The 15,892-nt window shown below is 47.6% G+C and overlaps 6 protein-coding genes across 6 annotated transcripts; 3 read left to right on the forward strand and 3 right to left on the reverse strand.

Moving 5' to 3' along the window:
* Window positions 1-809: 809 nt before the first annotated feature.
* Window positions 810-3,941, reverse strand: FOMMEDRAFT_170608 (sphingomyelin phosphodiesterase). The gene is made up of 16 exons (XM_007270535.1): window positions 3,479-3,941; window positions 3,142-3,417; window positions 2,863-3,080; window positions 2,789-2,809; window positions 2,651-2,733; window positions 2,585-2,591; window positions 2,431-2,524; window positions 2,289-2,371; window positions 2,201-2,239; window positions 2,117-2,146; window positions 1,941-2,064; window positions 1,714-1,882; window positions 1,577-1,651; window positions 1,488-1,520; window positions 1,150-1,433; window positions 810-1,083 (listed from the first exon to the last, which is right to left on the reverse strand). The coding sequence occupies exons 1-16, from the start codon at window positions 3,743-3,745 to the stop codon at window positions 904-906; spliced, it is 1,983 nt and encodes a 660-aa protein (XP_007270597.1). The 5' UTR covers window positions 3,746-3,941; the 3' UTR covers window positions 810-903.
* A 455-nt stretch (window positions 3,942-4,396) lies between these two features.
* On the forward strand, window positions 4,397-5,881 carry FOMMEDRAFT_23188 (alpha/beta-hydrolase). Its single transcript, XM_007270309.1, has 2 exons — window positions 4,397-5,741; window positions 5,797-5,881. The coding sequence occupies exon 1, from the start codon at window positions 4,403-4,405 to the stop codon at window positions 5,738-5,740; it is 1,338 nt and encodes a 445-aa protein (XP_007270371.1). The 5' UTR covers window positions 4,397-4,402; the 3' UTR covers window position 5,741; window positions 5,797-5,881.
* A 468-nt stretch (window positions 5,882-6,349) lies between these two features.
* FOMMEDRAFT_31371 (alpha/beta-hydrolase) lies at window positions 6,350-7,696 on the forward strand (the record flags this gene model as incomplete). The annotated part of the gene is made up of 1 exon (XM_007270333.1): window positions 6,350-7,696. The coding sequence occupies one exon, from the start codon at window positions 6,350-6,352 to the stop codon at window positions 7,694-7,696; it is 1,347 nt and encodes a 448-aa protein (XP_007270395.1).
* Window positions 7,697-7,745: 49 nt separating this feature from the next.
* On the reverse strand, window positions 7,746-8,706 carry FOMMEDRAFT_23189 (uncharacterized protein). The gene is made up of 3 exons (XM_007270310.1): window positions 8,412-8,706; window positions 8,156-8,337; window positions 7,746-8,026 (listed from the first exon to the last, which is right to left on the reverse strand). Exons 1-3 carry the CDS (start codon window positions 8,516-8,518, stop codon window positions 7,917-7,919), a joined length of 399 nt encoding a protein of 132 aa, XP_007270372.1. The 5' UTR covers window positions 8,519-8,706; the 3' UTR covers window positions 7,746-7,916.
* A 3,282-nt stretch (window positions 8,707-11,988) lies between these two features.
* On the reverse strand, window positions 11,989-13,389 carry FOMMEDRAFT_94605 (RNA-binding domain-containing protein; the record flags this gene model as incomplete). The annotated part of the gene is made up of 3 exons (XM_007270378.1): window positions 11,989-12,174; window positions 12,586-12,945; window positions 13,159-13,389. The coding sequence occupies 3 exons, from the start codon at window positions 13,387-13,389 to the stop codon at window positions 11,989-11,991; spliced, it is 777 nt and encodes a 258-aa protein (XP_007270440.1).
* Window positions 13,390-13,603: 214 nt separating this feature from the next.
* FOMMEDRAFT_160917 (uncharacterized protein) lies at window positions 13,604-14,234 on the forward strand (the record flags this gene model as incomplete). The annotated part of the gene is made up of 3 exons (XM_007270536.1): window positions 13,604-13,766; window positions 13,853-14,070; window positions 14,136-14,234. The coding sequence occupies 3 exons, from the start codon at window positions 13,604-13,606 to the stop codon at window positions 14,232-14,234; spliced, it is 480 nt and encodes a 159-aa protein (XP_007270598.1).
* Window positions 14,235-15,892: the final 1,658 nt, after the last annotated feature.

The following is a 15,892-nucleotide window of genomic DNA, read 5'->3' on the forward strand; positions in this document are numbered from 1 at the left end:
ATGAAGGGGTGGTCAAAGGAATGGAATGACAAAGTAAGGAAGGGTAGTAGTAAGAGTCAGCATGCATATAGTCCATAGACAGCACCCCTGAGGGACAGAAGTCCTGAGTTCTGGTACAGAAGGGTGCAGAACCCTCAGAACTGAAGGTAAGAGAGTAGAGAACTGTAACAATTACATACTTATGTTGGTCTCTAAGTGCTCAAGTCTGAAGATGAACAAACTGGTTTCACATCTTTCTTAAAGGCAATGTTGCTTACTCATCAAACAATAATGCTTAAAATATTTTTATAGAAAAGATTAATACTACTACTTATTCTAATTAGCTTTTTTTAATCTTATCTGTCATAGGTTTTAAGGTATACCCTGGAGCCACTTCTCTATCTTGTAATAATTTAATGATTAGTTACCGATTTTAAAGCTGCTAAGTAAAGGAATATATGTATATTAATAATAGAGTACTATTGACTATAGAGGGTACGTCTTAACCTATAGTGTAGGTGAGCACAGTAAGACCATTTCAACCAATGAAAATTCGTGTAACGCATGTGCTCCTAAGCATTATTATTATTGAATTTCCGTCCCGCTAAGGCACTCAAGACTTTGCTTAGGCATTTTTTTCAGGGACACGTTCAAGCTGTACGGATGAGGGGTGTGAGGCAAGCCCAACTGGAACGGAATCTATGATTTCTTCATTTGTAACGTGCAAGCTGAATAAGCACCCTGCCCATACAAACAAACCTGCCAGAATACAATCGTTCGAGAGACACGATACAAATCATAATAACAATACAAAGCATACATATTCGTGCGGGTGATACACAAATAAAGAGTCCGAGAATTAATCATCATAATCTATGTAATCGAACGAAAATGTCGATATCTATCGCATGCCTAGTCAATCCATTACTTCTGCGAGTCTAAATTTGCCCACGATACAAGCCGTCGCATGATGAGGGGAATCGCACTCCCTTCACAAGCACCATGCGCATCAACGTCTGTCGCCTGTTGGTCTGACAGCTCGTACGGTGAGTTAATGTGCCGACCAGGAGGAGGAATTACAATCTCATTCAGACTCTGGTGGAACTGGACGGTGCGGCAAGACAGATTAGCGAGGTCCGATAACCGATCATGCAGAGAGAACAAACGTACACAGTTGTCCTCCGCTCGCATAGCTCGAATATCACATATCGTTACATTGCGGCACTTCTCACTGCACCTTCGCGGCCAAGCACCTCGGACCATCCGTTCCATGTACTTCGCAAACGTCGCGTTATCGGACTCAAAGACCTCCGTTAGGCGATGCCAGAAAGCAGCGTCTAGTGGAGCAGAAGTAGGATAGGACTCTTGTAACGATTTGTCTTCGGATTCTGAAGGAACGGAGGCCACGAGAGGCCCATAAGTGTCTCGTGCGCTGTAGTAGAGTTCCCATTTGGCTATTTCGACACGTTATAAGTATATTTCGATCATCAAGAATAAGCAATACGGACGTGTGTTGTGATAGAACGGTTTGCTCATATTAGCTATAGAATAGTTATTTTTTGCCCGGGTAATGTTTAAAAAAATCAAGTTTTCTTACCAATATAGACCTTGGCATCCATGATGTCGTAGGTATCAGGATCTACATCGTAGACGGTGAATGCAGGGTTACCATCTACGTACAGATATTTCAGTAATCCATTCGTTTGACGATATGGTAAGGAAAGTTCAATGCACTGGTAGGAGTCAAAGATGGTGCAACAAGACCGAAACTCATTGCTGTATCCGCTCTCTGATCCGAATAATTCGTATATGCGATTTGGAACTGGTCAACATGCGTATGTCCAAAGAACTGCGCCGCAATAGTTTTGTGATATCGGTGAACTACCTGGTTGTAATAATTCGACTCGATAGGACCCTACGTCAGATCGCAAGTCATTTCAAGACGGACATGTTCAATTCACCTGGTCCCGCATCACATCACTCCCGCCCGGCGGAATGTGACCAAAAATCCAAGCATGTTGCCCGGCTTTCTCAGCCGCGTCCAACTCGGACACAAGGAAAGCCAGAAGACCATTTGGATCTGGCCTTTGGCTAATTTCAGTTTTACACGTAATTTGGACAACAGATATAGGCGCACTGGAACTCATCACTGTCGTATAGCCAGAAACTTGGAAGCATACGTCAGTAATGCAGCAATACACCAGGAACATGAGAAGCGCACTTGTATTTGTACCAATATTGTGTATTGATAGAAATCAATCTGAAACCGGCTCAGCTATGCCTCGACATGTAATTTCAAGTGCTCCTACTTCAAATTTGTGTCTGGGTGTACAACTGCGTATGATCCGGATGTATGCTGGACGGATGAAGCCCCTGCGTCGCCGATCCAACGCTGATACCATCACAAATCAATATAATTCAGTTGACTGGTAGATACACTTTCAGACGAACCGTCCAGTCACTGCTTAGCAAATCAAAGACCCATTTGGAACCATCGGACTCGTCAGATGTTGAGCGTGGGAATTCATTCGTTGGGTAGCCATCACTGACAGCGATGAGGTATCTTTAGTTTGCCGCAAACGTTTAAACTTTAAGTCGAACTCACTGGTTCCCTGGTTAGACAAGCTCGTCAGCCAATCAACAAATGAACATAATATTGAATGTTTAATACCGATGGAGCCATAAAATGTATTAGACTTAGAGAGATTTGCGAAAAGCTGCTCATGGAAGCCATGTAGTTCTCCCTCGACAATCCTAGAGGTCATCCAATATCAGTATATTGTTTGTACAGCCGTAACTTGAGACTTGCTCTTGTGAGAGGAGCCAATTGGCATCTATCAATTACAATTAGCACTTCCAGAACCAATGGAGAAATAATAATACGCACGGTCAACAACATCACCAGTCGAAATGGTGAATCGAGCGTTCGGAACCAACTCGTTGATAGCATGTAGCATACTATTTGCAAGTCTGATAGGAGAGTCGCAATGCTTGTTGCCAAACGGTTCCGCGGGATGCTTGACTTCATTGTCTGTTTCACTGTCTTTGGAAGAGAAATCTCTACAACAAATGTATTTCGTGCAGTTTGCTTCCGAACCAATCTAAAAATACAGAGAATAAATTTGCCAAGAACAATCTAGCTAGGCGGGGATAGCTGCTTACCAAATATTCGCGATCAATGTGCACGTCGCTAAGATGCACCACTTGGATCGGCTTGCGATTTGATGACACCACTTTCGCCCCAGTTGGACGCGAATTGGTGTTGCTATCGGGGAAAACGATATCATAGGGCTCAACCGGTTCGAGGTCGCACATTCCGAAGAGCGCGTTGCAGAAGAGACGAGAGGTACGGCCGTTCACAGAGATTTTTCGCAAAGCATGTGCGATGATAGGTCCCTGCGCGCCGATATCGCCTTCGCATATGTCCGGATCTTGTAGCTGAAAGTCCACAAATTCGTAAGTTCACGTGATGTACAAGATGCACGAGACGGATCCCCACCTTGCGCACTTTGCAGATGCGTGTCATCGAAGAAACGAAACTACCGTCACCAATAGTTGCAAGACGCTTCAGAGGGATAAGCATGGCCTGACATGACCTGCAGCTCTTCATTGTGTTGGCCTCGCGTGCGGCTGTTAATATGTCATTTTCGATGGATACTTCGTTGTCGAGGTTCAGAATCGTTTGGGAACCAAGAGATAGGCGTGCAAGCAGAACAAGCGCAAGCAAGAAGAACCCTAGCCTAGAAATGAAGCTCTCAGAGGCCATTGTGGAGGCCGTTGTTGATTGAGAGGCACAGAACGAGTGCGAGTGGAGAACAAGGACCTCTGGGAATTCTAACGTCTAGTTCCACAACTGTAAGGCTTCCTCTGCAGCTCTCAATAGAAGAGGAAAGCGGTAATTAGACAAGAAGACACAGATGAGAGATGGTAGAGTCTAAACAAGACAGCCGTGCTCTCCGAAGAGCATGCCTAAGGGGTGCGTGTATTATTGGAGTACTCCTGAGTCAGTGAGTCGCCATCTCGTTGCGTCCGTTTCGTCGCACGCGGTAGTGCCACTGGTCACGTGCGTCAATCTTGCCCATAACCTTAATAAACACGCGACGAACGTTCCTTGCTTCCCTTCTTCCATGTCCAACTTGATAACATACCTATGGTGACTAGGGAAAGAGTATAGGATGGAGAAACTCGGGTAAATGCTAAATGACTCGTTTGATTTGCCAATGATTTACTAGGAGATAACGCGTAATCTGCCTAACATCACATGAACATACTCACGGATCTATTTCCGTTCAACCTTGTAACGATGCTTACTCACCGTCTCATAAATAGATCGTATATACATGAACCTCACAAGAGGTGCTACCAGGACGGCGCCAGCTGTGTAGCGACGCACTCAATCTAACGAAACGATTGCCCTGCCTATATGTCTACCCAGTTCAACTCGAACCTTCCTCCTCTACCCCTCCCTGAGGGCATCGAGTCTAAATATGTTGCGGTGAACGACCTAGTTGTACACTTCCTCGATGCACTTCCGAACAAGCCCAGCACTGATGGCATCATGCCGCCGCTCATTGTCTTGGTGCACGGGTTTCCCGAACTCGCATACTCCTGGCGTAAACTAATGCGCCCACTTGCCAGCCTTGGCTTTCGCGTTGTCGCTATGGACCAACGCGGGTTTGGACGCACCGTACCTAATCTATCCGATAACATCGAGAATTCTACTTATCCTTACGCGTATGGCGGTCCGCTCGCGCTGTTCAGCTTCGCAAACCTCGCACGCGATATGGTTGCGTTCGTGTATGCGTTAGGTTATGAGCACGTCGCGTGTATCATGGGACACGATTCTGGATCCATCACTGCTAGCTCGTGTGCACTCGTTCGACCCGACCTTTTCCGAAGCCTGGTGATGATGAGTGCACCATTCGTCGGTGCACCAGACACGCCATTCAACGTGCCAAACCACACGTCTTTCACGGATGCATTTGCTACTGGATTTCAGCCTAAAGCACTTCCCCCAGGCCTTGCCATGGATGCGATGTTCGCAAAACTAGATCCGCCGCGTATGTACTACCAGCACTACAATTCCCTTCCACAAGCAAACAAACAGATGCACACCGATCTTTCAACCACGGATCTCCACAATTTCTTCCGTGCATACTTCCACATCAAGTCTGCATGCTGGCCAGACTCGTCTTCCTCTCCTTCCGATGTTGAGAAGTATAAAGAACCCCGCGTATTGAAAGGCCTAGTGGACCTCGCTCAACTCCCACCTTACTATCTTATGCCACGCGGAAAGAGCATGCCAGCTAATGTTGGCGAGTACCATCCTCGCGGGGAAGCCCTCGAACGAAGCCGTGCATGGCTGAACGACAGGGACGTTGACGTCTACACCAGCGAATACGGTCGTACAGGCTTCCAGGGCGGATTGAATCGCTACCGTGTTGCTACAAGACTCGGACGCGCAAGTGACACGCTCAACTCCATCTCCGCCTCGGATGAAGATTACATGTCCGAACTTTCACTCTACGCACGAAGGAAGATCGAGGTGCCTACATTCTTCGTTGCTGGAGAGAAAGATTGGGGCCCATTCCAGTACCCTGGCTCATTTGATAAGATGAGGAGTGTTTGCCCGTTGATGAAAGAGGGGAGCGAAGGGATTGCATTTATTAAAGATGCGGGCCATTGGGTCCAGCAAGAGAACGTCAATGATTTATTTGTGTTGCTGCAGGGTTTCTTAAAAGGCTTGGATGTCCAGACGTGAGGTCCTCCTTGTTCAGAAACTGCTATCTTGCGTTTTACTTACAAGCGAATCTCCAGGACTCCTCAGGCATAATATGAAATCTGCTGATTAACGCTGTACGCTCCAGATTATCAAGATAAAAGGTTATCAGAACTAACAAGGCCATTGAAACACAATTCATATTCGAGAAACAAAGCGAAACGAAATGTGTCTCCCTGCGAAGCTGTCTTTCCTCTCAAGCGTCTCGCAGAGTAAGACTACCACAACTCAAACCACATCCAATCTTGCTTAGCTTACAATTGGCACATCCTGTGCTAATCTACCCATGAAAATTGCTATGAAATCATCGAAAGCAAGCGAAAGATTTCACAAAGAGGAAGGTTGTTATCGCTGTAAAAGGCGCATGGTTCACGGGCTCACTGATTTAATCGTTTGAGACTTTACTTGCAGCTATCTCGTAACCTGGCTGACTGCATATGAATAAATTTGGATGGATCTATTTCCGATCAACCTCCGAACGGAAGTGTACTCACACATCATTAATAGATTGTGTATATGACTTCAAGATGGGCCGTAGGAATAGTGCGAGCTACTCAGCAACCCACTTGATCTAACGACTACCCTGCCTATATGCCTACCGATATCAACTCGAGCCTTCCTCCCTTACCCCTCCCCCAGGGCATCGAGTCAAAATACGTTGCAGTTAATGGCCTACTTATGCACTTCCTCGATGCCTCTCCGAATAAGACCAAGACTGATGGTACCAGGCCACCTCTCATTGTCTTGGTCCATGGCTTTCCCGAACTTGCGTACTCCTGGCGCAAGTTAATGCGCCCGCTTGCCGACCTTGGTTTCCGCGTTGTCGCAATTGACCAACGCGGGTTTGGACGCACCATACCCAATCTGACCAATGGCACTGGGAATTCTTCAAGCGGCTATCCTTACACGTATGACGGCCCGCTCGCGCCGTTCAGTTTCTCGAACCGCGCACGCGACACGGTTGCGTTTGTCTATGCTTTGGGCTATGAACGAGTTTCTTGTATAATGGGTCACGACTCTGGATCTATTACTGCGAGCTCGTGTGCACTTATTCGACCTGATCTTTTCCGAAGCCTCGTGATGATGAGTGCGCCGTTCCTCGGTGTACCCGACATTCCGTTTAACATGCCAAATCGCACGTCTTATATGGATGCGGTCGCCGCTGGAAGTCAGCCTAAAGTTTTGCACCCTAGTCTTGCCATGGATGCGATGTTCGCGAAGCTCGACCCACCGCGCATGTATTACCAGCACTATTACTCCCTTCCACAAGCAAACAAACAGATGCATACCGATCTCTCAACCACGGAACTCCACAACTTCTTCCGTACATACTTCCACATCAAGTCCGCGTGCTGGCCAGACTCTTCTTCCTCTCACTCTGACGTTGAGAAGTACAAGGAACCCTGTGAATTAAGAGGCCTGGTGGACCTCTCTCGACTCCCGCCTTATTATCTCATGCCCCGAGGAAAGAGCATGCTGACCACAGTAGGCGAGTACCTTCCTCGTGGAGAAGCCCTTGAACGAAGCCGTGCATGGATGAGTGATGCCGATGTTGACGTCTACGCTGGTGAATATGGTCGTACAGGCTTCCAAGGTGGATTGAACCGATATCGCATTGCTTCAAGGCTCGGACACGCGAGTGACACACTCGACTCCATATTTCTCTCGGACGAGGATCACATATCCGAACTCGCACTCTTTGCGCAAAAGAAAGTCGAGGTGCCTACCTTGTTCGTTTCTGCAGAGAAGGATTGGTGTCCCTTCCAATATCCCGGTGCACTTGATCAGTTGAGGCGTGTTTGTCCATTGATGAAAGAAAGGAATGAGGGGATCGCGTTCATCAAGGATACAGGTCATTGGATCCAGCAAGAAAACAACGTTGAAGAACTTTTCGTGCTGCTACAAGGTTTCTTACAAGACTTGGACGTCCGGGCTTGAATCTCTGCTTGTTCAGAGACTGCCATCTGAATACCAAATCTTCAGGATTGTTATATGCTCCCAGATTGCCGAGAAACTAGTTATCGAGAAAAACATGACCACTCAAACCCAAAACACTCCCAAGGAAACAGAAAAACAAAATGAAAAGAATGGAAATCCCAGAGTACTCTCCTTTTCCTATTAAGCATCTCACAGCCAGGGATATTCATCGCAACACGCGTTAAACTTGCTCCAACTTGACATTGACATCTCCCGTACTCGCACCACCCGTGAACGTAGCCGTGAAGGGTATATCCTGGCCGCACTGTGCAAATGCAGCCTTGATGCCCTCTGTAGCATTCGAATCCAAATTCCACGTGTACCCAAGAAAAATCAAAAGGAAAACAGTGAGCATAACACACAGATCACGCAGACGTCAAAATGAAAGGAAGAAGAGGGAAAAGGGAAGGGGAGACTTACGTTCCCAACGACCCTTAGAAATATTAATCGTCGCACCCTTATCAACAGGCGTAATCGTAAACCTCACGTTCCCAGAGTCGCCCGTCGTCGATGTCGGATTTCCCTGGCAAAATTCGATCGAACCTGCGATGCCACCACAAATCTGCAGCAGCGCAACGTTCACAGTGTGGGAGTCAAGTGCACTAGGAAGACGCAATTCCAAACCCATATTAACGATATTAATATTCTCTGATTCCCGTTATAAAGAAATGCTTACGATGCATTTGAACAAACGACGTTCGACACTGTCTCTTGACGCGAACTCAACGGCGCCGCTGCAGCACTAACACCCAACAATGCAATCGACAAGAATTTGAAGAACATCTTTGCGCGAGGTAGGATACACGGTCTCTTTAAAAACTTCGACAGAAGGCAACGACGATTTGAGAAACGAAGGGGCAACCGGTGCAAGTGCCAAGAGACGTTAAAGCAGGAAACACGATACGAGAAAAGAAGGAGTGCGAGGCAGAGTGAATGGTCAAGAAAGAAAGTACAGCAGAGGCAAAGACTGAACCAGTCAGCAAACAGAATAAGGATGGGAGGAAGAGATCTCAAGTTCCTCCCTTCGGCATTTTATATTCTAGCCTCGAGTATTTTCTCAGACATTTCACCAAAAGACATCAGAAACTCTCACGAGACGTCAGGAACGCCGACAAACCAAGGGAACAAGGAGACGGAGCGTCGGCGCGGGCCAGGCTGTAACGTAGCTACGGAGCCGGTCGCGCTTCTATCGAAATTGTGTACGTAGGAAGTCGTACGCTGAAGATGGAAAACATGTCCAAACAAGGCAAACAAGGCGTTTCCGCAGCCATCATTAGTACTCAGCACGAGAGATAATCAACGATACGTGGAAAGGTTGTGTAGTTCATACAACAATCTTATGGAATTGTGTACACGTGCGAATACCGAAAACGCCCATGCTGGGTAATAATTATGCTATACCGTACCGTACCGTGCCACGACCAAACAAGTCAATCAATAATTCAATTACAAAGCTTATCAACGATACGTTTACAAACTTCCTCAATTTGTCTGGAAATTCTGGAAATATTTCCGTATGATGCTTTTCATTGAAGTAAACAGCTATTTACACGACACAAGAAAAATAAAAAGACAAGATCTGACCACAGACAGAAAAAAGACAAAAGAAAAAGGAAAAGAAAGTGACGAACAGAAAGCAATGCAAATAACACGGACACAAAAAGTGAAATGCACAAAGGACCCCCGACGAATGATTAATGCAGAACGCATAAAAGGAGACATTTTGAGACAACTTAGCAAAGAAACGGGAAATGGGAGAGGATATGCACCAATATTCAAAATGACAGCCCAAAAGAATCACGAACACGACGGATATAGGTCACTGACAGAAAAGACAAGAGATATGTAGCCCCCAAACCTCAAACTTCCAAATTGCCTGAAAACGTACAAAATGAATGATGACTATAAAAATGACAAAAAATGGATAGTCTAAGAACAAAATAAGTAAGAGACAGAATCTCCCCAAAACAACGCAAACGACAACTGCAGCCAAGTAATGGTGATGATGATTTGAATATGAAAGATGGAAAGGTGCTTAGAAGGAGCAGTAAATAGATGCAATGCAATGATGTTGGTGACCAAGAGAAAATAATAGCTTAGAAGAAAGAAGGACGAGGAGAGTTGAATCACGAAATGGCATCCCCATCCACGTTCAGCCGTACGTGTGTACGGCCCTCATCAGAGTGAGTTTTGTGCGGTACAGCAGGCCGTTGCGCACTCTCTGAGTCCAAACTACCATGACGCGCTACAGGTCGATGATTCGCGGCGTCATCAGATTCCGTGCGCTGCAAACCCTTCTTTGCGTCTGACGCTGCTGCGGCAGCATACGACGTACTTCCACACTTCGAGGGTCGCGCCTTGGGTGGCGAGCCAATACTAACAGACGCAATGTCATTCGCCAACCCGTCCAGCGCCGAAGCAGCATCTGCAGTTGCATTTTCGTCACTCGATCGCCATGATGTCGCACCTGAGCTGGAACTCCTCGCACGTTCAGCATCTGTATCTTCTCCATTAACATTCTCGCTGCTCGTTTGCGCAGAGCCAGAATCATTCCGCTCGTGAGCAGTTCGAGCATCTGTGTTATATCCATCCATGTTCATTGTGCTTCCATCTCTCAAAATCTCATTTGCCAGTCCAGAGCTTCCGAGTGCAGAAACGGGTGGGAAATACCCTTCATGTCGCGGTGCTTGCGGAGGTGCAGCATTGACAGGAGGGAAGTACCCACTTGGCTCCTCACCATAAGGCCCCGCATTAGGATTAGGCTGATAATATGGGCTACCAGGTTGGCTCCCTGGAAGGGGAAATCCATATGGCGCGTGAACAAGAACAGGTGAGCCGACCGCAGGGTTTAGATACGACCCACGGCCAGCAGTTCCATTGGGTCGCCCGTAGTACGCACCCGGACTCATAGCTGCACCAGGTGTGAATGGTTGGAACACATGATGAGGGAAGTGCATCGGCGGGCTCATCATCGGCATCATACCCATGCCTCTCTCCGTACCCGACTCACCAGGTGGCCCGGACGCATATCCACCTTGCGGAAGTGCACCACCTTCCGCAGGTGTTGGAGGAATCGCGCTGCTACCGCCCGTCGCACCACCCGGCGAAGGCTGCGGGACGAACGAAAAGCTTGGCATACTCGGTGTAATTGGCGGTAGTCCATGTGGAGTCATATTATGCGGGTGCATATGAGCTGGAAGCGGGTACGGATGCATCGGACTCATTGGCCCGTAGGCGGCATAACCTCCATAAACGGCAGCAGGAGGAGACATAGGATGGCCTTGTGGGGAAAGGGGATGATGGTGAGGTGAATAGACGGGAAATGATGTCACCGCTGGTGGCGGCGGAAGCGAGATCGGACCAGGATGTGCTGGATGTGATGAGCGCGGCGAAGTAGAGGAAGATGCAGTCGAAGCCTGTGATGAATGATTGGACGTTGATGTTGAAGGGGATGCAGAAGCTGACGCTCCAGCAGATGATAATGTCAGCACCGCAGATGATGTTGCTGGTCGTTTTGATGGTGGAGATGAAACTTCACCTGACGTTGCAACGGGCGCTGATGCCGACGAAGCAGGCAAAGACTGACCAGCTGGTCTCTTAGGCTTCGTTGGTGACGACGGTGAAGTGCTAGCCTCATTTGTTATCGACGTACCCGCCGCCCTCGTCATGTTAACACTTCGGCCTTCCGCATTTGCGCCAGAGCCTGAACCGGGCCGACTGGAGGGCCCTGGTACGGATCCAATTGGAGGAGGAACTTTTTGTCGACGCTCCGCAAGGCCTGGACTAGTTCCTACGACATGATGGCTGAATGGTGAGGCAGACGATTCGCCCAGTTGTAAGGTAGTACTCGTTGCTGACTGCGCATCAGATCCGGTCAGAGACGACCGCCTCTGTAATGAATCTTGCAACACCTGTAGACTTGAGTCAAGTGTTTGCCCCTGTGCAGGCGTCGCAAATCCACTGGCATTGCCAACACTGCCGTTGCTGCTGCTACTATTGTTCGCGCTGGCGTTGCTTAAGTTACCGTAGCGATCAAGCGTTTGACCAGCGACGAGTTGTTGGAGCTGTATAGCCTGACGAATGGTGGCTTGCGTGGAAGCCGCTCCCGTCTGCACAGGAGTCGCAAGTGTCGAGGGATGCGCCGAGTTCGGTGGAGGAAGCGGAGACTGTGCACTGAACTTGTCATAGTGCACCTTAAGCACACGACCATTGTAATCGAACCTGTACCTTTTCATGAACTCCAGAATAGAATACTAAGACAGAAGTGCATACCCGTTGAACATTGCTACTGCTCTTTCTGCGTCGATTTCGTTGGCGTATGTTACCGTTCCAAACCCTCTTGAGCGTCCGTCCGGACCCAGCGATACATCAGCTCGCAGGATAGTGCCTGCTTGTCGAAACAGGTCTTTTAAATCTTGCCACTGACAATGAAACGGTAGCTAATAGGGCAAAATGTTATAGATTATTGAAGTCCCAAAAGTGCATATATGCACACTTACATTGCCAACGAAAAGGCTGCGCATGCCAAGGTTCGACCTGGGACGCTCCTTTTCAAAGTCTACACTCAATCCGCGACCCAACCCAAGGTATGGATCTAAACCTCCAAGCCCAGATAGGGCCGGAGCTGCCGCTTGGTTTAATAACGCATCTTCCCTTTCTCGTTCTTGTTGTTGAAGTGCTAGTAGCCCGGGGTTAAGTGTGTTAATTGGTGAATTGGATGAGAAAGTACTAGGTAACGTGGTAGAAAGAGAGGAACTTGGAGGAGGGGGAATAGGGCTTGCGCCAATGCCCTGAGGAGTTCCAGAAGACTGTTGGGCAACAATTGAGAGAGCAGGGTGCGGCGAAGGAACATGTACGCCATTCAACGCGACAGATGCGATTCCACCCAGGCTTGCATTCAGCCCGTTTATGTTCACGCCTATCGGTAAGCCGGGTAACGGTGCTCCCGGGATAATAGCAGCCGGATTAGCATCCATGTCTGCACCAGGAACAGCTCCGAGCCTGTCGAGGCGGACTTCTAACACACGACCTTGCCAGTTGTAGCCGTTGAACATGTCGACAGCACGGCCAGCGTCTTCTGCCGACGCGAGGAGGACGGTGCCATAGCCACGCGAGCGATTGTCGGGGCTAAGCGAAACGTCAGCGCGGAGGACGGTACCGGCGCGGCGGAAGAGGTCCTTGAGGTCCTGCCAGCGGACGCGATAGGGAAGCTGGATAACGCGATGACAAACACAAAAATAAACACGTCAGAAGCCGATCCGAATTTCTTTATTTAGCGGGAAGCCACGAGAACTCGATCAATTGAGAAGCGGAAATCATCGAGGGCGTTTCTTCCGCAGCTCCACTCCAACACATTCCTGGAGACGCGCGCGTGGCACTGCCAGACGCATGGGCATGGGAAGGACAAGGGAGGAGTTACTCACGTTTCCTGCAAACAGCTGCGTCCGCGTGTCCTTTCCGGGGGGTGGTCGTCCATCAGGAGTCGGGATGGTCGAAGTTGCTTGCTTGATCACTGCCTCCACCTCTTCATCGCTCGGCAAGGCAGTCGGTGCTGTCGAGGTTACGCTCGCGGACGGACTGCCCGGTGACGTATGGCCGGATGTCGGAGTCGGAGACAGAGAAACCGTGTTTGGAGAGGTAGGTAGGGTCTTCATGCCCGAATTCTATGAAAACATTTGACGACAGGAAAACCCAAGATCCGGGAGAAAAAAAGAAATAGGTTAACTCCTGCATACTGCTGGGAATGAAAGTAGGCGTACCGGGAGCAGAGTAGTCATCGTCGTCTAGCGAATTGTGTTGGGATATATCCACCACGACGGAAAGGAGGGAGACGGGGGAGGGAGTGGCGGCACGACGCGTCGTGCTGCGATGAATTCTCAATCGAGCTTAGCGCCAGTAGTACTAGTCGAGAGACTCGTCGTCGATGGTGTTAACTGCGAAAGCACTGTCGCCGATGGTGTCGACGATGGGAGAAAAGAGACGAGAAAAGGGAGGGACAGGGCAGACGGAAGGAGATACGGCGGGAGTGGTGGTATGTCAGGAAGGACGAAACATAGCCTACAGAGAGTTAGGGTCCTTAGACTGTGGAGCATCGACTAACAGGGTAAACGTCATCAGCAGATCCTTCCCTCTTCTTTTCTCCCGCGCCCTCTCCACCTAACAACCCGCCCCACCACATCTCTGGCCATCGCGCACAGCGAGCAGCAAGTAAATCGCGACGCGTCGAGCGTGCTCAGACCGCGCGAGGTTACCCATTTCAAGAAATCAGGCGTCACGATGTTGCTTCGACTCGCCCTGAAGATCCCTGTACCGTCATTCACGGTCTAGACTCTTCCGTAGCCTTTCCATCACTCGTTCCGTTAAATCGGGCTCATCTGTTACTTTGTGTTGATTGGCCCAGAAGTATCCTGTAATAGCCTTCCGTGGTCACAAATTCCCTGCAGCATTTCGCTTGCATTTTTCGTCCTATCAACGATTGTCCCGTGTCGAGCGCTTTTAGGTGTCTGCCGCTTCGGCTCATAATTCCATTTGGGGCAGAGCAAGATCCTTCAATAAAACAAGTCACGGGCCCCTCGGCGCTCTTATTTTCTACATCGCAATTTCGCAGCTTTTACAGTCGCATTGATCACATGTTTGATCGACAGAAATTGTCAATACGTCGCCAGTTATTTGTCTTCAAGGAACTCTATGTAGGTCGGTAGTCATGCAACAGACACAGCTTGAAGCATGGATAGTTCCACGGATTTCATCTACTGCAAAGCTCCACAGTTATTCGTTGAAGCAGTTTTGCAACATTTGCCTTTTTAGGATCCGTTTCACCACCTTATCACTAACACTCTTTTTACTTTGGGTTACAACATCATCATGATTTATACAGCCAGATGACCAGAAGCACTGCCTCACGTCCTGTCTGTTCTCACTTGTTATTATATTGTGAGGGATACTCATCCCCTCTGTAGAACTGTTCCAAACTTGTGCCTTGGAGAAAGGTGAGCACAACTGTCGAAACTCAAGTTCAACACTTTTTCTGAATACCATTATTATATTTTTGTTTACAGCATGTCAAAGTAGGAACCAGTTGTGCATTTCCAGGGTTAATAGTAGAAACAGATTGTGTACTGAGATGTACTGAGATGCAACTCACAGGCATACATAGTTACAACATTTGTGCCAAACAGGCATTATTAACTATAATATTGGCTTGTATGTGTGCAGGAATCTTATTGTGTAACAGGACAAGGATATTGTCACTTTGACTAAAATCAGGCAAGTTCTAACAGATAATATGTGCTTGATGTACATTAACTGATGCACAAAGCTAATCAACTCATTTGTACTTTCAGGATTGTATAATAGAGCATATTGTAGATAATGTTACAGTTCTCTACTCTTGTACCTTCAGTTCCAAGGGTTCTGTACCCTTCTGTACTGGAACTTAGGACTTCTGTCCCTCAGGAGCACTGTCTATAGACTATATGTGTGCTGACTCTTACTACTACCCTTCCTTACTTTATCATTCCATTCCTTTGACCACCCCTTCATTCTTTGTTCATTCTATAGTCTCTTACCCTTTGTCTATCCCTTCATTCTTTGTACCTTTATCTTTGACATTCCTTTCTTTCATTCTTTGTGGCTTATCATTCTTAAGTGGCTCATACTCCCTGAGTACTCTTGTGTAGTTTAGTATATATAGGTGTATAAGATCAGACTGGTCCTGTAGTCTTGATCTTGTCTACTCTAAGTAGTCCTGTACTCTTAGGCTCACTCTATATACTCTACTCTTGTCTCACTCTCTCTCTCTGCCTGTTCTACAAGTTCTGACTATGTTCTAGTACTTGTGTTCTATATTTCTGTTGTGTAGGATAGTTGTAGCCTGGGTCCCCTTGCTGAGCCTTTAGGTCCCCTCTATACTGTTACTGACATTAGATCAAGACTACTTATTACCACCCTACAACTCTCTTATGTTTTGAGCATTAGTACTTACTATTGTATCAATCTCTTTTCTTTGTCTTAACCCTTTTACATTTTTAAATTTTAAACTTTCTAAACCCTTTTAAACTTTTACCACTCTTCTTCTATTTATTACCCCTTTTAGTTTAGTACCAATTCCTTTGTAGTGTAAACATAGACCCTCCTACACTGACTGCCACCCCTACT

The sequence above is a fragment of the Fomitiporia mediterranea genome (assembly GCF_000271605.1).
Source record: "Fomitiporia mediterranea MF3/22 unplaced genomic scaffold FOMMEscaffold_13, whole genome shotgun sequence".
Lineage (NCBI taxonomy): Eukaryota > Fungi > Basidiomycota > Agaricomycetes > Hymenochaetales > Hymenochaetaceae > Fomitiporia > Fomitiporia mediterranea.